A 27,011-nucleotide genomic window follows, 5' to 3' on the forward strand; every position below is an offset into this window, starting at 1 on the left:
CCTGGCTCTTTTCTTGGCCTGAAGGTTAGGGACCCAAGGTGTTTCCCTTTGGTCTCCATGAATCACAGCACCTGGAAAGCTGCCATGGCTCTAGTGGAAACACTCTGGAGATGGGACTCTGAGACTTTAGAAGTCAACTTGAGTCATGGAGCGTTGCAAGGGAACAGCCTTGTTTCTGGCCCGGGAACCCTTGCTCAAATTTGACTCACCAGCAAACTCTTCTTCTAAGGCATGGTTGGTGTGGATTTGGGGCAACCAACATTCTTGGTTGTAAAAGACACTACTTTGTCACTGGAACCCCTAGACTACATTAGCTTTTGGGAATTTCTTACCGTAATGGCTTTTGTGATGTTTTCCAATAGTGGTTTAAGAGACACTGACCATCCCCTTGGAATTTCTGTCCCTTGAGGCAATTTCTGAATTAATCTCCAAAATCCTTTTCAGAAAATGGATACCAAACTGAGAGAAATGCCCCCCCCCCTTTTTTTTTATGGTTTCTTCTCTCTAGACTCTCTTGCTCCTCTGTTCTCTTGCTCTGGGGCATTGCTATTTTATATCTGAAATCTCTTGAGACACTTGTACTCTCATCGTTTTGCTCATTTCCTGACATTGCTTAACTTACAGTCAGCTCTGGGCTGCCGTTCACCCTTCCCAAAGTCCCACTTTTCCAGGTTGTTTTCTATGATGCTGGATGAAAGGGGCTGAAACGTCTGTCTTTCTCCCATTGAGGGCAGTGGGGAGGACTCCACAGGCCCATGACTAGTATTTGATAGGGACGTTTCTCAGAATTCTCTGGTGCAAACTGAATTTGATGTGATAGCCTTGTCTCCTACCTGCATGAGAGTTTAGCCCGAGGAGCTTGGCAATCCCACTATGGTGTCCGTCCCTGAAATGCGGGTGACTGGAGAGAAAAAGGCAGAGGAAGGCATATTCTGTCATTGGGCTTTTCTCACCTTCAAACAGTTTTATGAATTCCAAGACCTTAGGCGTAGGCCCTACCTCTCTACCCAAAACTGAAGGTGATTGTTTAGCACATGTTGAGAATTTGGATCAGGAAGGGAGAGCTCTGGAGAGGTATTCAGATATTATTCCCCTCAGAGAGTTTTAACGGTGAGTGTTAACTATTTCTCCAGAGAACGGGACGTGAATTTCTTTAAAAGATGATACCTGAGGTTTACAATCTTTAAGCCCCTTCTAGGCAGCTTCTCTCATCATAGATCAGTTAATCAATTAGAAGGCAAAAATGACCCTTCTGCAGTGTGAGGAGATCGTGTGGTCATAATGCCATACAGGAAATTAATTACAAATACAGAGTCATCGCTCACTTTACTCTCAGTTCATCCTGTTAGTCTTTAATTTTAGGTATCTCTAGCCTTCCTTGTTGATTAACCTAGATTCCTCCCGCCTCCAGTACGAGAGGTAAATCTTTCAGTTCCTGTATTTATTGAAGAAGGAATCGAGCTCTTTACTTGCTGGGAAATAGGCCTCATCCTTGGTTCTAAATAAAAACTGTTCTTTTCACAATCATCTGAAACCTGACTTGGTAATGTCTCAGGATTCTATCTCAGTAACAGCAATCTTTCTGCACTTGTCTTTCTTTCCTGGCACACATCCCCAGACAGTTGTCCAAGAGAGGTTTTTCTCTTACTCAGTGTCTTCTTGTCTTCAAATTTCTCTTGTTTTCTGAATTCCCCTAGTTTCTCTAAAATAGCCTTCTCTTTGCTCTTCAAACCTGCATTCCCCACAGGAATAACAGAGTTTCACACACTCTTCAGAAGCATACAGTGGTCATATTACATGCTATACACAAAACGTCTCTAAAACCCAGTTCACTGTCATAGCCCAAGTGCCAAATCAAGTTGCACAGAAAGCTTTTGAAGATGTTTGTATGGCAGGAATTGGGGGCAATTGATGGTTGTGTGTAAGGCATAAATAGCTCTCATACACTGGTCTGAGGGGGGAAATAAAAAATTAGAATTCTAAGGTTTTAAAGACCCTAAAGGTAATACATAGAATGACTTACCAAATAAATGGGAATCAACAAAAGTTGTACGCTTTCAGCACACATGGAGTTCCACTTTCTGTACCTACTTGTTTGGCTAGCCTGCTGTCAGCTCATGAAGTTAACAGAACTGATTTTTTTTTTTTTTGAACTCCTACATAGAACAGGAAAGAAGCAGCTAATTTGTTAATAGCAGAAGCGTAACAAACAAACAAACAAACAAACAAAAACAACGGAAAATAATAGAGTACTTAGTTTGCCTGAATTGAGACAAACCCGTTTCTCTATGGATTTGATATCAGCTTTGAACCACTTAATTAGCAACTAGAGATATAAACCCAAAGTTTTCTGTTGTATCTTGAGATTATAGATTTGGAAGTTCTAAGTTGCTGCTCTTTTATTCTTTCTTTTTGTGGGCTTTCAGTGAGGGTTGAGCATCCACCACGGGCTTTGATGCCTTTCCCTGTGTTTATACTTGTTTATACCTATTCAGCACCTTGTTCTTCTGTGAAGATCACTTTTCAGAATCCACCATGGTACCTACCTTAGTTAACTTACCTGAGCATTCGTTAAATATGTAAATACTCCTTTATGTAAATTGAATAACCTGTGCATATGAATGACCACTTTCCTTTTGTTGGTTTTGCTGTCAGAGCTAGTTTTGGAGTGATATGATTTCACCGTTTCGGTTCTAAAGCAGTGATTTAAGTGCTATCTACAGATGCAAATACTTGAGACTAGTGGCTCTCAAACTTTAATGTATGTTAGAATCACCTGGAGGACTGGTTAAAAACATTCACTTCCAGGCCTTATCCCTAGATTTTCTGATTTGGGAGATCGAGGGTGGAGCCTAAGAATTTGCATTTCTAACAAGGTTCAGGTAATGCTGCTGCTGGTCTGTGAGGACTGACTACCTTTGAGAATCACTGCTTAGGGGTTTTTCTCCTATTTCAGAAATATTCCCTCATAGGACATTTGTGTCACTATTTCTGACGGTTATATCAGAAAAAGAGAAGAAAAAAACCCAAAACAAACTTCAAGGAGATGACAGGGTTTAGTGGACTTTTAAAAACCCATATTCAAGTTATCTCTGTGTGAGGGTGTGAATTTGCCATTACAAGTAATGTGGCATTTGTGGAGGGTCTAAGATACTATCATAAGTGAACATTCAAAGAATCAAAAGCAAAACCTCTAACTCTGCAAAATATTCGTATATTAAATCATTATACCTTAAATGAATACAATGTTATATGTCAATTATACCTCAATAAAACGGGGCAAGGGCAACCCTCTAAATCTTCTCACTTTTATTTGCAATTAAAGATTTAGAAGAGGAGGGGGCAGCGATAGTGGAAGAGTATAAATGTTGGTAGAAGAGACTTGAGTTAAAGTCCTTGCCCTGCCACTTACCTTTAATGAATGATTTTGGAGCGTGTGCAACTTCACTGGGTGGTTTTAGTATTAAATGAGGTAACAAATGTGAAATGCTCTAATTACGGTAACTTTCCATCAGTTATTTTCATAGACAGTCGCCTCCTCAGTTGCTTTTGTACACTCAGGAATTTTTTCAAGCTCAATGGGTAATATGTTTTATCCAATCATTACGCAGAAAATAATTAGACCCCAACATTTGTAGCCCCGTGGATGCTGTAGAAAGGCCGATAGAGAAGATGTGGGCCCGTTCTCCATGCACATAAAAGCTGCTTAGGGAGTTAGAATTCTTTCCACTCAAAGTACCAAAATACCCCATTAAAAGTAAGGTAAACGATGACATTTTTAAGTATAAGAAGACCAGAGGCAAGACAGTGGCTCAATGCAGTTACCAAAGTGCTGATTCTTTCATCTGTTCTGCTTTACCAGCCTTAGTAGCATCTCATGTCCTTGGGCCTCTCCTTTCAAGGTCACAAAATGGCTGTCACAGCTGTAGACATCTGTCGTGCGGGGAAGCCTGCGGGGTCTCTGCTCCCCACATAACGCAGGACATGGTGAGGCCAAAAAGGAACACCCACGGAGCCATAGATGGGGGAGTCATATCACTATATTCTCTCTGGCGGCACTATACTCTCACTGGGGGCTGGATCCACACTGTCCGCAAACTGCCATCCACGCTTGCCAGCCCAGCCAGGAGCTTGGCAATCCCACTATGGGGTCCGTCCCTGAAATGCGGGTGACTGGAGAGAAAAAGGCAGAGGAAGGCATATTCTGTCATTGGGCTTTTCTCACCTTCAAACAGTTTTATGAATTCCAAGACCTTGAGGGGTAGGCCCTACCTCTCTACCCAAAACTGAAGGTGATTGTTTAGCACATGTTGAGAGTTTGGATCAGGAAGGGAGAGCTCTGGAGAGGTATTCAGATATTATTCCCCTCAGAGAGTTTTAACGCTGAGTGTTAACTATTTCTCCAGAGAATGGGACGTGAATTTCTTTAAAAGATGATACCTGAGGTTTACAATCTTTAAGCCCCTTCTAGGCAGCTTCTCTCATCATAGATCAGTTAATCAATTAGAAGGCAAAAATGACCCTTCTGCAGTGTGAGGAGATCCATGTGGTCATAATGCTGTACAGGAAATTAATTACAAATACAGAGTCATCGTTCACTTTACTCTCAGTTCATCCTGTTAGTCTTTAATTTTAGGTATCTCTAGCCTTCCTTGTTGATTAACCTAGATTCCTCCCGCCTCCAGTACGAGAGGTAAATCTTTCAGTTCCTGTATTTATTGAAGAAGGAATCGAGCTCTTTACTTGCTGGGAAATAGGCCTCATCCTTGGTTCTAAATAAAAACTGTTCTTTTCACAATCATCTGAAACCTGACTTGGTAATGTCTCAGGATTCTATCTCAGTAACAGCAATCTTTCTGCACTTGTCTTTCTTTCCTGGCACACATCCCCAGACAGTTGTCCAAGAGAGGTTTTTCTCTTACTCAGTGTCTTCTTGTCTTCAAATTTCTCTTGTTTTCTGAATTCCCCTAGTTTCTCTAAAATAGCCTTCTCTTTGCTCTTCAAACCTGCATTCCCCACAGGAATAACAGAGTTTCACACACTCTTCAGACGCATACAGTGGTCATATTACATGCTATACACAAAACGTCTCTAAAACCCAATTCACTGTCATAGCCCAAGTGCCAAATCAAGTTGCACAGAAAGCTTTTGAAGATGTTTGTATGGCAGGAGTTGGGGGCAATTGATGGTTGTGTGTAAGACATAAATAGCTCTCGTACACTGGTCTGAGGGGGGAAATAAAAAATTAGAATTCTAAGGTTTTAAAGACCCTAAAGGTAATACGTAGAATGACTTACCAAATAAATGGGAATCAACAAAAGTTGTATGCTTTCAGCACACATGGAGTTCCACTTTCTGTACCTACTTGTTTGGCTAGCCTGCTGTCAGCTCATGAAGTTAACAGAACTGATTTTTTTTTTTTGAACTCCTACATAGAACAGGAAAGAAGCAGCTAATTTGTTAATAGCAGAAGCCTAACAAACAAACAAACAAACTAAAACAACGGAAAATAATAGAGTACTTAGTTTGCCTGAATTGAGACAAACCCGTTTCTCTATGGATTTGATATCAGCTTTGAACCACTTAATTAGCAACTAGAGATATAAACCCAAAGTTTTCTTTTGTGTCTTGAGATTATAGATTTGGAAGTTCTAAGTTGCTGCTCTTTTATTCTTTCTTTTTGTGGGCTTTCAGTGAGGGTTGAGCATCCACCACGGGCTTTGATGCCTTTCCCTGTGTTTATACTTGTTTATACCTATTCAGCACTTTGTTCTTCTGTGAAGATCACTTTTCAGAATCCACCATGGTACCTACCTTAGTTAACTTACCTGAGCATTCATTAAATATGTAAATACTCCTTTATGTAAATTGAATAACCTGTGCATATGAATGACCACTTTCCTTTTGTTGGTTTTGCTGTCAGAGCTAGTTTTGGAGTGATATGATTTCACCGTTTCGGTTCTAAAGCAGTGATTTAAGTGCTATCTACAGATGCAAATACTTGAGACTAGTGGCTCTCAAACTTTAATGTATGTTAGAATCACCTGGAGGACTGGTTAAAAACATTCACTTCCAAGCCTTATCCCTAGATTTTCTGATTTGGGAGATCGAGGGTGGAGTCTAAGAATTTGCATTTCTAACAAGGTTCAGGTAATGCTGCTGCTGGTCTGTGAGGACTGACTACCTTTGAGAATCACTGCTTAGGGGTTTTTCTCCTATTTCAGAAATATTCCCTCATAGGACATTTGTGTCACTATTTCTGACGGTTATATCAGAAAAAGATAAGAAGAAGAAAAACCAAAACAAACTTCAAGGAGATGACAGGGTTTAGTGGACTTTTAAAAACCCATATTCAAGTTATCTCTGTGTGAGGGTGTGAATTTGCCATTACAAGTAATGTGGCATTTGTGGAGGGTCTAAGATACTATCATAAGTGAACATTCAAAGAATCAAAAGCAAAACCTCTAACTCTGCAAAATATTCGTTTATTAAATCATTATACCTTAAATGAATACAATGTTATATGTCAATTATACCTCAATAAAACGGGGCGAGGGCAACCCTCTAAATCTTCTCACTTTTATTTGCAATTAAAGATTTAGAAGAGGAGGGGGCAGCGATAGTGGAAGAGTATAAATGTTGGTAGAAGAGACTTGAGTTAAAGTCCTTGCTCTGCCACTTACCTTTAATGAATGATTTTGGAGCGTGTGCAACTTCACTGGGTGGTTTTAGTATTAAATGAGGTAACAAATGTGAAATGCTCTAATTATGGTAACTTTCCATCAGTTATTTTCATAGACAGTCGCCTCCTCAGTTGCTTTTGTACACTCAGGAATTTTTTCAAGCTCAATGGGTAATATGTTTTATCCAATCATTACGCAGAAAATAATTAGATCCCAACATTTGTAGCCCCGTGGATGCTGTAGAAATGCCGATAGAGAAGATGTGGGCCCTGTTCTCCATGTACATAAAATCTGCTTAGGGAGTTAGAATTCTTTCCACTCAAAGTACCAAAATACCATATTAAAAGTAAGGTAAACGATGACATTTTTTAGTATAAGAAGACCAGAGGCAAGACAGTGGCTCAATGCAGTTACCAAAGTGCTGATTCTTTCATCTGTTCTGCTTTACCTCCTGGGACTACAAGTCCTGCATCCGGGCTGCCTGAGCAGGAACTTCCCCGGCCCACGGGGCTGCAACGACCTTCGCTTTCTCCGGCCTGTGCTGGTTGGGGAACCGTCCACATCTTTCCACCTCTCCACGGGGCTCCATCTCTCCAGCAGCTGCATGGCTTTTCCTGTGCTGGTGGGAGAACCGTCCACGTCCTCCCACCCCTCCACGGGGGTCCAGCTCTCCGGCAGCTGCTCCTCCTGGTCTTCCTCAGACTGGGTGTTCACACGCACAAACTGCTCCACCGTCCTTCGGAGAGCTTTGGCCGGCACCATACCCTGCTCGCTGCACCGTTTGTCATGCGGGAGACCCTGCTCGCTGCGCCATTTGTCATGCGGGAGACCCTGCTCGCTGCACCATCTTTCAGGCGGGGTGGCCTGCGGGGTCTCTGCTCCCCACATAACGCAGGATATGGTGAGGTCAAAAAGGAACACCCACGGAGCCATAGGTAGGGGAGTCATACCACTATATTCTCTGGCGGCACTATACTCTCACTGGGGGCTGGATCCACACTGTCCGCAAACTGCCATCCACGCTTGCCAGCCCAGCCGCCATCTTCTTGCTAGCCCCCATTCTTCTTCTTTCTCTCCTCTGCTAGCATAGCCACAGCAGTTATATTAGTGGCCAATGGCTCACTGGTTACAGCTGACGGCCAACTAGCCACAGCTGATGGCCATGCAATCACAGTTGATGGCCATTTACTACCTGAGCCAGGCACCTATCTATGTGAGGCCGAGAGCCTGGAAACTACTTTCTGGGGCTCTGCCCCCACAACATCATATCTTTGCACCACTGCATCCAGAGACAGAGAAAGGGCAGTTTCTTTCCTCAATTCTCCTTTTCAAGGTGGAAAATCTTTCCCACAAGCCCATGGCAGACCTGCCCTCAGGTCTTGTTGACCAGGATTAGGACATAACTGTGTGTTGGCCTCCGAGGAGGCTGAAAAGACGCGTATGTGACATTTTCAGCTTCACTGGTAGGACTGGTAGGTGAGAGCGGTGAGAAATGACTGTTGGTAGACATCAGAGAGGATCTACCACAGGGAGATAGAACTATGGTCTATACAAAGATTAGAGAGAGTTCTAGTCAATTTATCAGTAGGCTGAATTGTGTGAGCTATCTAGGCCAGGGGTCAGCAAACTTTTTCTGTTAAAAGCCTGATAGTAAATATTTTAGGCTTTGATGGCCACAAATGGTCTTTGCCTTTTCTTTTCTTTTTTTTACACAATCCTTTAAAAATGTGCAAACCCATTCTTAGCTTGCTCGCCATACAAAAACAGGCTGGAATTTGCCAACCACACCATGAAGGCTCAGGAGAGGGAGTTCAGTGAGACTGCAGTCGTCCTTTTGAAGCTCCCTGAAAGTCTGGGATTTGAGTGGTGTCTTGAGGGTGGATAAGATTTAGATGGACAAGGACGCTGAGGTTGTTTCCCTGTCTTGGCTGTTGTGAATAATGCTGCAGTGAACATAGGGGTGCATATATCTTTGTGAATAAGAGTTTTCAAATTTTTTGAGTAGATACCCAGAAAAGAGATTACTGGGTCATTTGTTAGGTCTCTTCTTGATTTTCTGAGGACCCTCCTTATGCTGTTTTCCATAGAGGCTGCACCAACTTATATTCCCACCAGCAGTGTACAAGGATTCCCTTTTCACCACATCCTTTCCAATACTTGTTATTTCTTCTTTCATTGGCAGTAGCCATACAATTGATTACTACTCCACCATAAAAAAAAAGATGAAATATTGCCATTTGTGACAACATGGATGGATCTTGAGAGTACCATATCATCCTAAGTGAAATATTTCAGATGGAAAAGGACAAGAACCACACGATTTCACTCATATGGCATATAAAACACAAAGCAACGAAGAAACAAACTCATAGACACAGAGAACAGTATGGTGGTATCAGAGGGGAAGGGGAAGGGGAGGATGAAGAGGGTAAAGGGGGTCAAAGGGAACTAGACTGGATGGTGAGCACACAGTGCAATATACAGATGACGTATTATAGAATTGTACACTGAAACTTCTATGTTATTAACCCATGCGATCCCAATAAGTTTAATTTTTTAAAAAGATTTGCATTGAGAGATCACGTTTTATTCTGAAGAAACTAGTGAGTGGCGAAACAAGCCTGTGATACCATAAAACAGCTGTGTGTTACGTGAAAAGAATAGAGAGCAGAAATACTTTTGCAGATGAAGTGGGCAAATTGCAAGCCAGAGTTAGGGAGCGGTGTGGCATGAATCCCTGGACTGCCTCAGCCCCTGACAAGCCAAGCTGCTAAGTAAGTCTGAGAAATGAAGATGCTCTTTTGGCTTAAAGCCTCCATGTTGACTTGGAGCCCAAGGGAGGCAGTGTCTCATGTAACAATTGGCTCTTTAGTAGGAGCTGTTGCTACCATGACTAATTAAAGGACAAACATCATGTGTTTAGGATAATAAGACTGTCGGTCTCTTAATCATACCTCTACACACAGATGGTAACTCATCTTCCATTTGTGTTATTGATATTGGCAACAAGGAAGAAGTGCAACGACTAATGCTACGTCACTTATTCATTGTACATTTGTTGAATGCTTTCTGTGTGCCAGGCCCTAGAGATATAAATAGAGTAGCTCACAGTCTAGAGGGAGAGACACAATATATATAGACATAATTACAATAGCGTGAGATAAGGGTTAGATAATATATGTGCAAGGAATTGTGGATGCCTAGAAGAAGGAACCACCAATTGGTCTCGATTTAAACTTTCAAGTTGACTTGGTCTAATCATGGCTGTCCTTCGGGGGCCGTAGATCATGTCCATAATGCTCGCCTGTTATCTTGCAGCTCGTTATCACTGATTACAAAGAGGCCTGTGCGAAATACCGGGGTTGGATCAACTCCAATTCATCAGATCTCCGGAAAAAGCAATTGCAAACATTCTGCTGTTGCTGCTACTAAGTTTTTAGGATCCTCTTTATGTGCAAAGTATAGAGCTATAGTGTTTCTTGGTCACTTAATTTTGTGCTTCCCACTATACTGATAGGAATATTGGGTTCCAAAAAATAATAGGTTTCACAGTAAAGCTTGCAGAAGATTCTGTGGTAGGAAGAACAATGGACCCCCAAAAGAGTCCTCATCTTAGCCCCCTATGAGCCTGTAAATACGAGGTCAGACAATTAAGTTCGCAAACTCATCCTAGAAAAAGTGCGACATACCTCATTGCTGAATATCACTACGGCCACCTTCGAAGTGCTCCCCTTGGGAAGCTATGCACCGACGCCAGCGCCCAGTCCACCCTTCAAAGCAATTTTGGAACTCTTTGTCTGGAATGGCCATCAGAGCTGTTGTATTACCCTTGATGTCCTGAATGTCATAAAAATGTCTTCCTTTCAATATTTCCTTTACCTTCTAGTAAAGAAAGACGTCATTGGGGGCCAGATCAGATGAGAATGGAAGGTGTTCCAATACAGTTATTTGTTTACTGGCTAAAAACTCCCTCACAGACAGTGCCATGTGAGCTGGTGCACTGTCGTGATGCAAGAGCCATGAATTGTTGGTGAAGAGTTCAGGTCGTCCAACTTTTTCATGCAGTCTTTTCAGCACTTCCAAATAGGAAACTTGGTTAACTGCTTTTCCAGTTGGTATAAATTCATAATGAATAATCCCTCTGATATCAAAAAAGGTTAGCAACATCGTTGCAACAAGTTCTCAAACTTAATTGTCAGATGTGTAAACAACAAATTTACTTTCTCACATGTCTGGAGGCTAGAAGTCAAAGGTCAGAGTGTTTGCAGGGTTGATTTTTTTTCCCCCTGAGGCATCGCTCCTTGGCTTGTAGATGTTCTATCTTCTCCCTCTGTCTCTACATTGTCTTTCCTCTACACATGTCTGTGTTCTGATCGTCTCTTATAAGGGCACCAGTCACGTTGGATTCATACCCACCCTAATTGCCTTATTTTAACTTAATTACTTCTTTAAAGACCATATCTCCAGATAGAGGCACATTATGAGGTTTCTAGGAATTAGGACTTCAACATAGAAATGGGGGGGAGGGACACAATTTAGCCCATAACACTCTCCCAGAGTTTCCATAAGGAACATGAGTCTACCACCACTTTGATTTTAGGACCCCTGGCCTCTAGAACTGTAAGATAATAAATTTGTGTTGTACAAGCCATTGAGTTTGTTGTTATTTGTCACAGCAAATTAGAAAATGAATACAATTGCAAGTAACCTGAATCTATTAATAGGAGACTGAGTAACTGAATTGTGGAACATCTGTACAAATGGAATATTATTCAGCACTCAAAAACAGCGAAATAAAAAATAGTGAAATAAGTGTCCATTGACAGGTAAGTGGAGGAACAAAGTATAGTATAGATATACAACGGAATATTATTCAACCTTAAAATGGAAGGGAATTCTGACAGATGCTACAACATGGATGAATCTTGAGGACATTATGCTAAGTGAAATAAGCCAGTCACAAAAGGACAGATACTATATGATTCCATTTATATGAGGTATCTAGAGTAATCAAACTCATAGAAGCAGAAAGTAGAATAGTGGTTGCCAGAGGCTGTGGGAGGGGGAAATTAGTTTTTTAATAGGTATAGAGTTTTAATTTTGCAAAATGAGAAAGTTATGGAGATTGGGTGAACAACAGTGTGAATATACTCGACACTAATGAACTCTACACTTGAAAATGGTTAAGATGGTAAATTTTATGTTATGTCATTTTACCACAATTAAAAAATTTTAAGTAGTAAATTTTAAAAACAGTAAAAATTTTAAAACAAAAATATTAAGTTAAAAAGATTGTAACAGAAAAATAGGTGTAGTGTGCTTCCATTGTATATTTTAGAGAAAGGATATGTACACATGTAATGCTTACATGTACACAGAATATCTCTGAAAAGATATTCAAGAAACTGGCATAGTGATTACTGCTGGGAATGGGATTGTAGAGAACTAGGAGGTAGGGGGATAGGGGTGGGAGGAAAAATTAAATATGCTTTGATACCTTCTGAATCTTGTTTACCATATGAATATATTACATATTGAAAGAATGGTTTTTACCAAACTCATAGATACAGAGACAGATTTATGGTTGCCACGGGTCAGGGGTGGGCAAAATGGGTGAAGGGAGTCAAAAGGTACAAACTTCCAGTTGTAAAATAAATAAATCAAGGGGACATAATAATAATTTTAAGAAGAAATAATGGTTTTTAAATATGTAACTTGGGGTTAGGAACTGCAGAGAGAGTTTTCTCAGTTAGGCTATGAAATCTCTTTGTCAATGCAGTTATACCTAAGTGTCAGGATAAATAAGACCTACTGCTTTGTCTTGGTTTTTAAAGGGTTAAAAGCTCTTAGTCCCAAAGTCGTCACCAGGCTTTAGGGTACACATATATTTTATTGTTTGAACCTAAAAAAATAGTTGAGGGGAGAAAAGATGGAGGAAAAAAGGAAAGACAAAAGAAATGTAATAGTCAATGTTTTCTGTTTCTTAAAATCACATAACCTATGCTTATAACAAGAATAGAATAAAAGATACTTAACAGTAACAATAGGTTTTGACTCTTGTGGGATTCTTTCTTAAGACTTCTGCTTGCAAATTGTTAGGTAACTGCACAAGTTACATTTTAACACTCTTCAAAACATCCTTCTTAGCACACTAGTCCTTGCACCATACATTCCCTATAAAGATTGCAACATTTTATTACTATAATTGCTGCTTAGAAACTGTTCTTGAAACTTCTTGTTATATATGGATGTGTTTTCTAACCAACAACCTTAGCCCATTTTTCTCCAAAGGGGCATAGTTCCACAGAGCCAAAGCCTTACATTTGTGGGGTTTGCATATCCATTAAAATATATATATATATATATATATATATATATATATATATATATATATATATATATATATATTTTTAGAACCTGTTCAGTTTTCTTTCCCTTTGGTTTAGAGTTTTACTGTAGCTAATTCAGCATCCAAAAAAGTGCTTCATACGTCATAGGGGTACAATAAATGATAATGAATGGATCATTGTGAGCTCAGCACTGCCAGGGTTCTATAGGGAATACAAATTTGTCTCTATTTAGAAGTGAAACACTCATAGTTTTGTAGAAGCAAAATTTCCCTATAATGGCACGTTTCTTTGAAAGAGAATTGAACCCAAATGTGTAAACCTTTTACATGTAGGAAGGAGCATGTTATTGCTGTAGGAATATTTATTGTTGTTGTTAGCAGCAGCAGCAGTAGTAGTAGCAATATCAGTAGCAGTCACATGAAATGCTTTTCTTATATTCCTTCTCATACAGTCTTCCCGACCGCCCTGTTAGATAGATGCTATTGTTGTGCCCATTTTTATGGACAAGGAAATTGAGCTCAGAGAGATTAGGTACTGTGTTCAGCATCACAGAACTAGGATATGAACTCCGTTTAGTTAAAATTGGGGCTTGGTACTTCCAGTGCAAGTATATGAGTTTGACTTTATTCTCTTCAAAGTTCCTACTGAAATAGCCAAAAGGACATTAAAAGTGAAGGAAGGGAAGGAAGGAGGGTAGGACAGAAGGGAAAGAAGGAAGAAAAAGAGAAGAAAATTGATACCTGCACTACAAACGGGATGATTCCTATCCTCATGCTAGAAGAGACGCTGGAGAACTTCCCACAACGTGGAATTCAAACACCAGGTTGAGACAGGGCCTACCAACCTGAGAAGTACCACTGTGCTTCCCCGAATATATTATGTTATATAAGACCCGGTCTGATATTATATATTATGTTATATAAGACCGGGTCTTATATTCATTTTTGCTCCAAAAGACGCATTAGAGCTGATGGTCCAGCTACGTTTTATTTTCGGGGAAACACGGTATATATAAAAACCCACCTAGGAAATCAGTTAAGGAAGCATCTTTTATTCCTTGCTCCTACAGCAAGAAGGATATATTCAGGAAAAAGAAAAGATAGCAATCCCTTTCATGCAGACGTGGTGAGGCATGTGCACGGACTCTGCCAGTAGAAGCAGAAAAACCCCTTTTACAGAGGAGAAAAGGAAGTGAAGGGGAAGAGCTGTTTCAACCATCGACTGTTATAGAAACACAGTTATTCCTGTAGGGCTTTTGGGAGGACACGGGGTACAGAGCTCCTCCCATAGTGCCTCCTGATTCCTGTCTAGGTTAAGATCTCTGTGATAAAGTTGATCATTTTTGACATATCAAATACCTTTTAGCACCTATTTAGATAATCTTATAGTTTTTCTCATTTGACAATAATATGCTACATTACATTATTAATAATGTTCCTAATATTTATTCATTCTTGGACTAAGTCCTTTATAGTCATACGCGAGGCAGTTCACAATGCAGAACAACCAGGACAACTAGGAATTGGAATTACCAAGTACCTCAGAAGGCAGAGGAATGAACTTGAAATGTCTTTTGTCATCCATTAGGATTCCAAGAATTTAATTTAGAACTAAGTATGTTAGTTGCAAGTAAATACTTGTTCTATGAACCAATTATTTGTAATGCTACCAGCACCCTTAAATTGATACGTTGTGTACTAATGAATTGAATTTCAATTCATATGCAGTAAAGCCTTAAAATAACTGCAAGGCTTCAGTGTCATTACAGGACCTCCTTCTTGAAAGATCATTTTTAAACAGCTAGTGTAAACATGCTGAAGTATGTATAAGAATGACAACTGTAAAATCTTAATGTAATTTGGAGTAATTAACTTGTACTTTTCTGTCTTTTCAGTTTGTATACACTGTCAGTGACATATCACTTTTGATCTGCTTAATATTATCTATATTATCATCTTTTATGATATGAGAATTTGGGAGAATTGAAAGCAGCTTTGATTTCTACCTTATTAATTCCTTCAAATATTGTGTTATTGATTAAGCTTTTAGCTTTTCCAATATGACTTTTAGAAGTCTTCAAGTATTTTGTAGACCGATTTTAAAAAAAGACCAATGGAGAGTAAATGTTCTCATTTTTACCCCCATCAAAATGCGAGGGAGTAAGGAATAGACTTTGCATTTGCAGGATTTAAAAAGTGATTTTAAATACTTCGTTGTTTTTGTTTATTTTTCTAAAAGAAGAAGAGGGAGGAATAATGGAAGATGAGACAACAATAATGGTTGTAAGAAGGAAAACCAAAAGCAGGGGGAAAAGTGAGAAGAAAATAAACCAGTAAAAGGCAATTACCAGAAGCAGTAACTATGAGCTTTACTTTCTTTCATTTAAGTTTACTTGTACTCAAACTCTTAACCTTTGCAGGTATTCTGCAGGTTGAAACACGGCCTCAGCTTTGAAAAATCAAACTAGGAGTCAACTAGGATAGCCACAGAGTGGTTATACATGATTACGTTTCAGCCATTGGTAGTGAGAAGTTTTTGTTTTTTAACAACTTTATTGAGATATAATTGACATACAAAAAAGCTGCATGTAGTTAAAGCATACAGTTTGATGAATTTGGACATATGCATACACCTGTGAAACCATCACTAACCAAAGTAATAAATATATCTATCACCTCTAGAAGTTTCCTTGTGCCCCTTTGGGGGTTTTTGTTGTTGTTGTTCGTTTTGTTCTAAGAACATTTAACATGAGATCTACCCTCTTAAAAATTGTAGATGCACAACAGAGTATTGTCAACATTAGATACTATGTTGTACAGCAGATTTCTGAAACTTCATACCCATTAAACAACTTCCCATTTCCTCCTTCCTCCAAGCCCACATTCTACTCTCTGCTGCTGAGTTGGATTACTTTGGTTACCTCAGATAAATGGAATCATGCAGTATTTGTCCTTCTGTGACTGGCTTATTTCACTTAGCGTAATGTCCTCCAGGCTCATCCATGTTCCCACGTATGGCAGGATTTTGTTGTGTTTTAAAGCTGAATACTATTCCATTGTGTGCATGTACCCCATTTTCATTATCTATTTGTCTGTCAGTGGGCATTTAGGTTGTTTCCGTATCTTGGCTCTTGTGAAAAATGCTGCAATGAATGTGGGAGTGCAGATATTTCTTGGAGAGCCTGATTTCAATCTTTTTGGATTTATACCCAGAAGTGGGATTGCTGGGTCACATGGTAGTAAGAAATTTTGATGACATAAGCATATACAGCTCTACATAGGGAAAGCTCAGTTTCTAGCATCTGTTCCCTGAACAGCAAACAATTGAATGGAACTTAGTGGGTCAGAGTTGGAGTTTTTTTCTCTTCTCTTTTTTGTCATAAGGGAAAAATACTCTTGTGTTACCAGCTAATTGTTTCACTCCTTTGTCTCATTTTCCTTATCAGTCTCCTAGACAGATTTTGAAAAAGAGATTGGAGAATGGAAGAAAGGTTTTAAATTGTTTTCTGGAATCTGTCAGAGGTACCAGGGCATGTCTTCTGGCTCTTCTTATCCACACTTGTTAGCAGAAGGCTAAGGAGTCCAGGCCAGCGGTTAGAGCCCCCAGTCACGTCCTGTGTTCTATTCTAAAGCCTGTCTCTAAACAGTCAGATCAGTTATGTACCTTTGATTACGAGGCTAAATGAACACAATCCTACCCATTCTGGGAAGAGTCTAGAGTACATACTATAAAGGGTAAGTAGCACTGTCTTTACAGAAAAAGGACATCCCATTGCCCAAGTTGGAAACCACAGAAATGCTTCAGCTAATTAAACATAATCAACTTTCCAATCACCTAACCAATCACCTGTTGGCTTTATTTCTCCAAAACAGCCATTGCTAATCAGAATTGCAGCTTCTCACCTGTGAGCTAACACTGATTCTGTGATTTCTGCGGGCTTTTCCCTCATGCTTGTGGCCTCCATTTGTCTGGATCCCTGAAATGATCTTGTTTGTATTACAGAGCTCTCACGTGGAAGACAGTGAATCAGCAGCGTTACTTGGCTGTGAGTGTGAAGAATCAGAAATCTTTAGTGAGTCCAATGTACGTAGGTATATGACTATACAGCCTTTGGTGATTCAAGTGAAAACTTCTTGGGTAAATTTGGCTCTTAAATGCAACAGGGCTAGTGCCTGTTATTTCATCTATTTGGCCTCCAATAGTTTGGGAAGGCAAGTAAGTGACTTAGGCTGGGTATGTGTATAAATAGGATGGTATATTTGTATGCATAGTAATCTCCCCTCAAAGCTTATCTATCAAAGGAGAAAAATGAGTAAGTCTCCTTCACTGGGGAATATGATTGTTTTTGTGAGTCTCCCCCCTTTTTTTTTCACGGTCAGTAGTATCTGTTCCCTCTGACAACTGCTTGGTGTTGACGCTGCTGCTGGACCTTTTTTCCCCACGTACATAGACCTTACACATTCTAGCTGTTGATAATGTAAAGCCAAATAGTATTATAATTACTGGACTGGAGAGTCAGCTAGATTATCTTAAATGTAGAACTAACTACATGAGATGTTATACATTTTATTTGTCTCACCTGACTTCCAGCAAGGTTGCTTTAATTATTGCCAGTTACCTAAAGTTGGAGAGTGACTTAAATTGACTTTTTAAAAAGTGAAATCTCTCTTGCATAAAGATAACTGCCTTTGCTACCCGTGGCTAATACTAGGTTCTACAAACCTTGGTGATAAAAGTTTAGGTTGTCAATTTCAGAATGTTTCTTGTGCAGAGAAGCGCTCCATAAATATCGTTGCAGTTTCGGCAACGGAAGCTGTCTCCCTGTCTCCAAGTAAGCCGTGCTTCTCAGGTGTATCACCATAGGACTGCCTACTAGTAAACTGCCTTTTTACACATGGCACAGTGAAGGTGATCACTGTTGTAAGACCTCATTCAACTATTATGTTGATTACCTGGCTGCACTTCATTCAGCATTGATGAGGAGTCTGGAATGGCAGGAAGTCAGTTACTGTGACTCACCAACTAATAGCTGGAGTGGTGCTCATTTCCCTTGTGCTTGAAAACATTAACTGATGAACTCATATGAACACTCATTTATTATCCACCCTTATTTACAGATGACAGGCTCAGGGTGGAAAGGTTATATTCCTTGCCCAGTGTTGTGTGGTAAGCCGGGATGGCGCTGACATCAGATCCCAGCTGACAACCATCAGTGAGCTCGTTGTCAGCAGGCAGCGGCAGCATTGGTGGAATGTGTACCAGTCTCCTTATGCAGTACCCTGCAAGATTTATTCTGTTCGGTCTGCAGTGGAGTCCTCTGGGCTTGGACTGGCTGATTGTTTTGGCTGATTTTGTCTTAAAGAGACCAGTGAATGACAAACCACATGAACATTTTTATGAAGTTGGACACATGTGGTAAAAAAAAAAAAAAAAAAATCTAATTTTAAAGGTTTTTTTCCCTTAGAAACAAATAGTTGGGTATATGTATTTACAGATTACTCTGGATTGCTTTATTTTATTGCCAGAGCTTTCATTCATTTAAGTCAGATTTGTTGTCTTATTTTCCTCTTCAAGAGGCAAAAGTGGTTACGTGTACTTGGCTGGGTTTTTTAAGGTATTGGATTCTCCTGTTTTGTGTGCTCAGGGAGTATTTCCCACACTTTTTTCTCTTTGCTCAGTTCCCCATTCCCACCCTCACATCAAAGGAGATTGAAGAGCTCCTTCCCAATTTGAAGGCTTAAACTTGAAAACAAAATTATTTGTAGAGCAAACAGATTGAAATCCCCACTTTGAATTTTCTTCAAAGTAAGTGGCATGGGATCTTGATAACTATTTGAAGTAGAACTTAACTGATGTGAAGAAGACTAGACGATAAAGTCAGTCACTGAAGAACGTTCTCGTCAGTCTTGTGGTAACAGAAATATGAACTATGGTTAGCTATAGTATTCCCTTACGCATGCATTCATTCATTCATTCACTAATCATGTACAAATCATTGCGCTTGGAGCTGTGGAGGTTAGAGATAAAATATAGAATCCACCCTAAGAACAAACTTTCAGCAGTAAGAAGAATAAAGTCTGAGACTCTAATGTAAAACACGGTGACTATAGTTGATAACACTGTATTGTATAATTGCTAAAAGAGCAGTGTTCTCACCAGAAAAACCAAAAAAGTATGTGAGGCAATGGATATGTTAATAAACCAGACTGGGGGAATCTTTTCACAATGTACATGCATAAGAACTCACCACAATATTCACTTTGAATGTCTTACACTGTTACTTGTCAATCATACCTCAAAGCTGAAATTAAAAAAAAGAAAAATTACCCAGGGAGAATGTATACTCTATGCTTCCACAAATTAGTTTTCTGGATAGTCATGGAAAGCCATGGAATGGAGAGGAGAAAATCGTTCGTAGGCAGCACATGGGGTGAAGAGGAGACTCTGAGGAGGAGAGGAAGGCGGTGTGGCTGGAGGCAAAGAAGGGCTGGCCCTCTGCAAGAGGACGGGCTGCCTTCCATTTCTTGGGGCTTTCCCGGAAGAGAGGGGAGGCGTGTAGCGAGGTCTCTGCTCCTTCTTTGGTCGTACTCAGCCTCTAGGGAGCCAGACAAAGGGTAGAGCAGCTACTTGTGGCTTCTGCTGTACACAGCGTGCTGGAGGCCTCCCTAATGGGAAGGGGACTGCCTGCCCCGGAGCAGGATGACGTGGCTGAAGGGGTTCACAGAAGATACTGGCCCTCACTGCAGGAATTTCGCTGGCTCTACATAAGAACGACGTAGGTAGTGACTAGAGCGGGTTGGGTACTAGTCTCTGCAGCAGCCACTGAGACTCCTGAGTGTCCTCTCCATTCCCCACCCCTACTGCTGTCCTGCCTTAGAGGAGAAAAGGCTGAGATTCGTTACTGTGTGTGTGAGAGTTCAGCTTGAAACAACCGGATTCACTACCTTCGTAGGGTGATTTCTTCCCCAGCCTGGAGTTCAGGAAAACTCTTGCTATAGTAGTTTATTTCCTAAGAATATAACTAATTTCTTTGTTGCTTTTCCATGCTCTTCTGACCCCACTCCCGTCCTATCAAACAGGAAGAGGGACACATATGAGTAGTTATACTTTTTTTATGGTCTACTCACTCCTTTGCTTGGATATTATATCCTTGTAGGGAATCCATTTTCCCTCTGTGCAGTCAGAACAGCTTTTATGTTTCAGTAGCCCAGTGAAGGGAAGAGATGTTCGCCTTTTGTTATTAAAGATGGAAAAGAAGCCACCCATCTAGAATCAAATCAAAAGCAAACAAAAACAAAATCTAAAATGTAAAACTTATTTGGTTTAGAATCCTTTATATTTTGAAACTGTAGATTTGCATTCTCTAGAGCAGGACAAGTACCTCAGAATACAACAGTATCCTTCTAGATAGCAGCCTCTATGGAGGATTCACAGGTACTCATTTTGTGGGGTGGGAGAATGGCTTTGGAGAGAGAGAATATTTAACCTAATACTAAGTTCAAGATGAAGGATTTAAGAATTTAAAAAAGTTTTTAGTATTAAGATAAATTCTAAGTCAAGGCCTACTGTTGAGCCTACCTGTGGATTGAAGATAGAAGGGACTAGAATCTTCTGGAGTTTTCTGAAACATCCTGTTTTTCTTGGTATGTTTTAAGTCTTAGAATATGGTGTATGGGAGGATACAAACAATAAATGACTTATTAGCTCATAAAGTAAAACTTAGGAAGGGAAAACTGCTATCATCATCAAATCTACTTGTGTAAGTCTCTAGAGAGTATGAGCACAAACAAGACGCTTGTGGGTAAACCTACAGACGCGGGGATAACAAACTGGTTGGCTGGAAGGTGGTAATGGTGTGTATGCTGACGGCATGTACATAGGTCATTTCTGAGGGTTTGTGTTTACCTTCTTCCTTTCAGCTCTCTGTACTGTGTGTAGCTTTATTTATTTATTTATTTTTTGGACTCACTTGCAGAGACACCATTTCACTGGCCAACACACAAATATAAAAAGAAGAAAAAGGAAAATTTGTTGCTAAGGAGATGTGGGTTCTATTATGAGTTTCAAACAGCCAGTTAGCCAACAGCAAACAGCTGTGCCACCAGAGTTCAGGATTATTTGAATTGTTTCTGCCTCGCCTCTGCTGGTTATGGCACCTGGTCAGAAAAGGGGATGAAAGTGTTGCTAGTGGCAAAATCATAGCTTTACCATGAACAATATCCCCCCCCCCCTTTGGAAGGGGGTCTGATGCAAATGATTACACTAGTAGAAATGTCCTATGATGTTAAACTTATTTTTTTCTTTGTTCAAGAATAAGATATAAGAAAGAATAGCTCGACTATTTTATCCTAGAATAACAAATGAAGAACAATTTTCAGCTTTTCTTTTTAAAAATCGTACCCTCTTGAGTGACTTATTGAAGGAAAAATGAGATTTATAGTAATTTGGGGTGTAAAAGCTAGTTTTAAAATTAGCTTTATCCTTTACTAAGTGGTGCTCATGACGGCTGCACCTTAGAATCACATGGTGACCTCTGAAAATAATTTAATAACAGGGTCTCACCTCCGACCAGTGAAATCAGGATCTATGTGTGTGGGACCCAGGTAGGGGGATTTTTTTAAATGCTCCCAGGATTCTTCTAAGGTGAATCAAGGGTTGAGAACCCCTGTTTTAACTCTAGCCATGCTAATTTTTGTACCTCCCAATCAGGGCTTCAATCTCCAACATTTGTAACATCTCTTTCCTTGAAGAGCTGATAAAATGTGTAAGAGTTGACTGTATGCATTTGGTTGCACAATTAACGTCTATTCCTTGGCTAGGCTTTTGTTAAGAGAGGAGAAAGATACTGAAATTACATAATCCAAATTTTCAATAATCTCATGACAGTGAAAGGTAGAGTTTTCTGTGAGGTTATTACTCTTCCCGTGTTAACACTGCTGGGAGCTCGCATAAAGATGAAGAGTTAACTTTTATACTTTGTATATAAAACTCTTAGTGGAATGAAATATACACACAGAAAAACATACTTATTTTATACTTATATGTGTACCTTGATGAATTTTCACAAACACACATCAAGACATTGTGTAACCTTTACCTAGATCAAGAGATGGAGTATTATCATTCCCTTCCACCTGCCCCTGCCAGTCGCTGTCACCCTGCCAGTCATCACCCCCAGAGCTAACCACTAATGCTGTCTTCTTGGCCGTAGGATTTTGATGTGGGCGTTAGGCTGTGCGCTTTAGAGGATCCTCTCTTACCTCCAGAATCAGGGCTCCGCATCATGTGCAAAACAGTTAGAGAGCTCAGGCTCAAAACCCAAACAGCCTGGGCCAGAGTCCCACTACATACTGGCTTTGTGACTGCACTTCTCTAAGCCTTACTTCCCCCATCTGTAAAATGGGGATAATAATAGTACTTGCCCACAGAGTCGTTACAATTAAATGAGATAATTTATGTAAAATATTTAGAGGGCCTGGCACATTATCTGTGCAGAGAGCAGGGGCAGACATAGGATTCTCTGGTGTCACCATCTCTTCAGCAGAGTCAGAACAATGCCACTGTTGTCTGTGGACACAATTAAGTTCACAGTCCAGCTCTGGAGAGAAGGAGGGGGACAGTGGGCATCCTGACCAGCTCTCCTTTTCTTCCCCATCCTTGATTTGGCTTGTGGCGTGATTAACTTGTGGCAACTTCTAAAATACATTATTTAAATTCATAAAATGACTATTGAAAGGCCAGAAACTTTCTCTTCTGCATCTTTATATTTGCCACAGTGCCTACCTAGCACAGTAATTTGCAAATTGCACATAGTTAATGCCTTGGCTAAAGGAATCTAAAAATAATGCTTCAGGCACACCATGCTTTTCTGCGCTGGATTTGTATTGGTCTGACTTCTGGTCCTTCTTTTGACCAGAGATACATTTTTGAGACATCTGGCATAAGAGGATACAGAATGCAGCGAAATAACTGCAGGCAGAAACCGGGAGCTTGGCCTAATTTACAAAATCAACCAAATAAAAGCTCCAACTAGCTGAGTTATCTTGCTTCTATAACCTGAGGCAGGGCCTCCTCAGATGTTCTTGCCCCTTATTTTCTAAGAGAGCAAGGGAAACGAGATGGCAGGGCTCGTCAGTGTTCCGCTAATAAATTGTACAAAGGTTTTTTGTTTTTTTTAGATTACAGCTTAGAATTAATTTACCCAATGGAAGGTAATAAGCAAGACAATTTATTGAGCACTTACTATTTTCCAGACATGCTAAGTGATTTTTATACAAGTTAGTTAGTGTTGAATCCAAGTCTTTGAAGTTAAGTACTTTTAGTGTTTCTTGTTTGAAACTGAGGAAGCAGAGGCTTGCCTGGTCGTGACAGCCAAGTCTGCCTGACACTTCCTGCCTGAGCTCTTAACCTGATGCTGGATTGCCTTTGCCCTTGAATGGTGTTGGCACCCTGGTGCCAGGAGGTCAGGGCACATGGGATAGTGATTCTCAGCCCTGGCTTTGCACCAGAATAATCTCTGGAGCCTTCCAAAAACAGAGACACTCAAATTGTACTTTTGGACGTTTCTCATTCAGTAGGTCTTAGATGAGGCGCAACTTCTTTATCCTTTACAAAGGTCCATAGGTGCTTCTTTGTTTAGCCAGAGTTGAAAATCGTGGTTCTTAGAAATTCCCTAGGGTGGAATTGTAAGATTACAGATGTGGGGGCATCTGAAGACTAAATTTGGAATATTGTGAAAACACATTGTCATTTGAAGTGTAGGGAAGGAGGAAGTGGCTTAATAACAACCGGGTTTCATGTTTCAGGAGGTGAGTAAGATAGTATTTATCGCTGGAAATTGGATACATCACTGGGGTATTTTATAGCCCGATTAATTCTCCATTCTTTCTATGAATTTCTCGAGTGCTGCCACTGTTATATTCAAGCACAGTCTTTCTCAACCCTAGTGTGCTCTTCTGGATATCTTTTTTCTCAGTGTGTGGGGTGAAGTCCTGGTGAAGCTGTGATTTCGGAACTGTTAGATGAGAACTGCTAACCCTACAGAAGGCAACAGATGGCCCTGATCAGGACAAATGTCATGGGAGAGTTATAAACTTAACAAATGCTTAAACTCAGTGGATACTGTCTTCTGAGTCCCTTTTAATACCTTTTGTTTGTTTATTTATTTTTTGTTTGTTTGTTTTCGTCATCTCACAGTGTGCTTGGGCAGTAGGGGAGGGGTTGTAAATCTTCCTTTCCCTTTACAATTGGGAAAGTTGAGTTACAAAGGGCACGACTTTCTCAGAATTATAGCTGAAATAATGGCTAACACTTGTTGAGCACTCACCATGTGTCTGGCTCTATACTAAATGTTTTTACATGTACTATCCCATGTTACATCTCCAATATAAGTAGTGTTATTTATACCTGGTTTTTTAAAAAGATTTTATTGGGGAAGGGGAACAGGACTTTATTGGGGAACAGTGTGTACTTCCAGGACTTTTTTCCAAGTCAAGTTGTCCTTTCAGTCTTAGTTGTGGAGGGCGCAGCTCAGCTCCAGGTCCAGTTGCCGTTGCTAGTTGCAGGGGGCACAGCCCACCATCCCTTGCGGGAGTCCAACCGGCAACCTTGTGGTAGAGAGGACGCATTCCAACCAACTGAGCCATCCGGGAGCTCAGCGGCAGCTCAGCTTAAGGTGCTGTGTTCAATCTTAGTTGCAGGGGGCAGAGCCCACCATCCCTTGTGGGACTCGAGGAGCTGAACTGGCAACCTTGTGGTTGAGAGCCCACTGGCCCATGTGGGAATCGAACCGGCAGCCTTCGCATGGAGCTCTAACCACCTGAGCCACTGGGCCGGCCCTATTTATACCTGTTTTGAAGAAAACTGAGCTCACTTAATGCTACAATTATTTGAGTTTACTCTGTGGCAGGAACCATGCTAGGCAATGAGTATCCAGTGATAAACAAGTCAAATGCTGCCCTTATGAGATTTACAGTCCATTGGGAAAGACACATAATAAAAAACAAATAAGCATTCAATTACAAAATGTAATAGTGCTATGGAAAATACAAATGGGGAAATAATAATAAAGAATAACAAGTCAGAGTAGCCATTTAGATAAAGGATGGTCAAGAATTGCCTCTCTAAGATGGTGATATTTTAATTGAGAATAGTTAAAGGATTTGCTTAGTGTCACATAATTTAGTAAGGGGTGAAGTTCAAGTCTGAGTCCCAAGGGTATATCCCATGTACACTGCCCGTCACGTGTGTGCTTGGAATCTACCCAGGCTTGTGACTTTCCTCTCTGATCTGACCAGATTCGTACCATGACACTGTACCAAATTTCCAGAAGAGGCATCATAGAATTTATAATAATAAGATAATTATTTCAAAAGAAAGATGCCTCTTGAAATGCTTCTCTAAAAAGAGCCCTAGGATGCAAATAGTATGTGATTAAGCAAATGATAGGGAGACACAGCTCCAAAGAAGCTGAAAAGCTCCGCTGTAACCACACTAGGCTGGGGGTGGATGTTTGATGTTCCACTTTGGATCAACGTCTTATTTCCTGGCTTTACTTAAAGAACTTGAAGGGCCTGATCCAGGAGCCAAGTGAAAGACTGCTCATGGGAAAAGCTGACGAAGAAGTACGAAACGGTGGCTAGAACTTCAAGGTGCTTGGAAAGAATGTGGGAGGAAGGGAAACTCTGCCCTTGGGAACGGAAAGGAGAGAGGTGAACAGTGAAATACAGGCTGGGTTTAAATGCTGCAGTCTTCTTCTGACTCTACTGCAGTGCTTGGTTTGGCAAGTTCCTTTCTTAGGATTTTCCAACAGTCCTCTGAATTGCCCTTTGCTCCAGAAGAATTTGTCCACTTACTCTTTTTCCTCCCAGGAAATAACAGTAATTCCTAGGGTGATCAGATTCTGTGGAAGTGTGAGGCAAGTTTTTTGACTCTGAATTAACTGTTTAGATTTGAATAGTGACTTGTATAAATTTCTTTTTGGAAAATATTCATCCATATTTATATATACACGTTACTTGATTATTGTATTATGAAGATTATAAATGGGTTAGATCCTGACAGTCTGACAGTTTAGTTAAAAGTTATAATAATGTTCAAACTCTTTGACCCAGAAATTTAATTCTTGAAAATTTCCTCTGAAGAAGTTGTTTAAAAAGAAGAATATATGTAAGTGAAAATTTAATGAATGTGTTTAGTAATAGGAGATAATGAATGGTTAAGTAAACTATGGTAATGTTAACTCAATTAAGCCATTAAAATAAAAAACATGAAAACTATATAATTCTATGAGAAATTTTATATGAAATGTTAAGTGAAAAAGGTAAATAATGGAAAAATAAAGTTGTATTTCTACCTCATTGTTATGACAAAAAAAATTACAGCTACATCAGAGAATTAAATGTAGAAGAAACTGACATTACAAGGAATGACATATAGGAGAAACTTTTTTAATAATCTTGGGGTAGGGAAGACTTTTTAAAAAGATGACACAAAATCCAGAAACCATAAAAGAAAACATTGATAAATTCGAATACATAAAGCCCCAAATTTTGTATTAAAATATCCTGTAAACAAACTCAAAAGACTTCGGGAGAAAGATTTTTAACACATGACAAAGAGCTAATTTCTACAATACGTAATGTGTTCTACACTTTTTTTTTAAAGATCAGACACATAATAGAACAATGCAAAAGAACTAACAGACTTTCACAGAAAAAAATACACCAATAGCTCTTCAACATATGAAAAGATATTCAATAATCCACCTAGCCAATGCCTTTCTTACCTCTCAGACGGCAAAGATAAAAAAAGTTTGCTACTGCGTTGTGTTGGCAGGGGTGTGGAGGAAGCAGCATTGCTGTGTGTATGTTGATGGTATGGTGTAAATTAAAATAACCTCCATGGAGGACAATTGGGAAATATCCATCAAAATTATGAATGCCCATAGCATTTGCTCCAGAAATTTCATTAGTAGAAA

The 27,011-nt window shown here is 39.9% G+C and overlaps 1 protein-coding gene across 3 annotated transcripts in view; it reads left to right on the forward strand.

Moving 5' to 3' along the window:
• The window catches only part of SSH2 (slingshot protein phosphatase 2), a 232,578-nt gene that overhangs the window by 48,823 nt on the left and 156,744 nt on the right, over positions 1 to 27,011 (forward strand). For 2 of the 3 annotated variants that reach the window (XM_074320331.1, XM_019739497.2), the window contains exon 2: positions 17,036 to 17,116. The exons of the other annotated variant lie outside the window; for it this stretch is intronic. In XM_074320331.1, coding sequence (XP_074176432.1) covers positions 17,036 to 17,116 — 81 coding nt within the window. The remainder of the gene's footprint in view (positions 1 to 17,035; positions 17,117 to 27,011) is intronic. 3 annotated transcript variants of the gene reach the window in all.

The sequence above is a fragment of the Rhinolophus sinicus genome, linkage group LG15, assembly GCF_036562045.2.
Source record: "Rhinolophus sinicus isolate RSC01 linkage group LG15, ASM3656204v1, whole genome shotgun sequence".
Taxonomy (NCBI): Eukaryota; Metazoa; Chordata; class Mammalia; order Chiroptera; family Rhinolophidae; genus Rhinolophus; species Rhinolophus sinicus.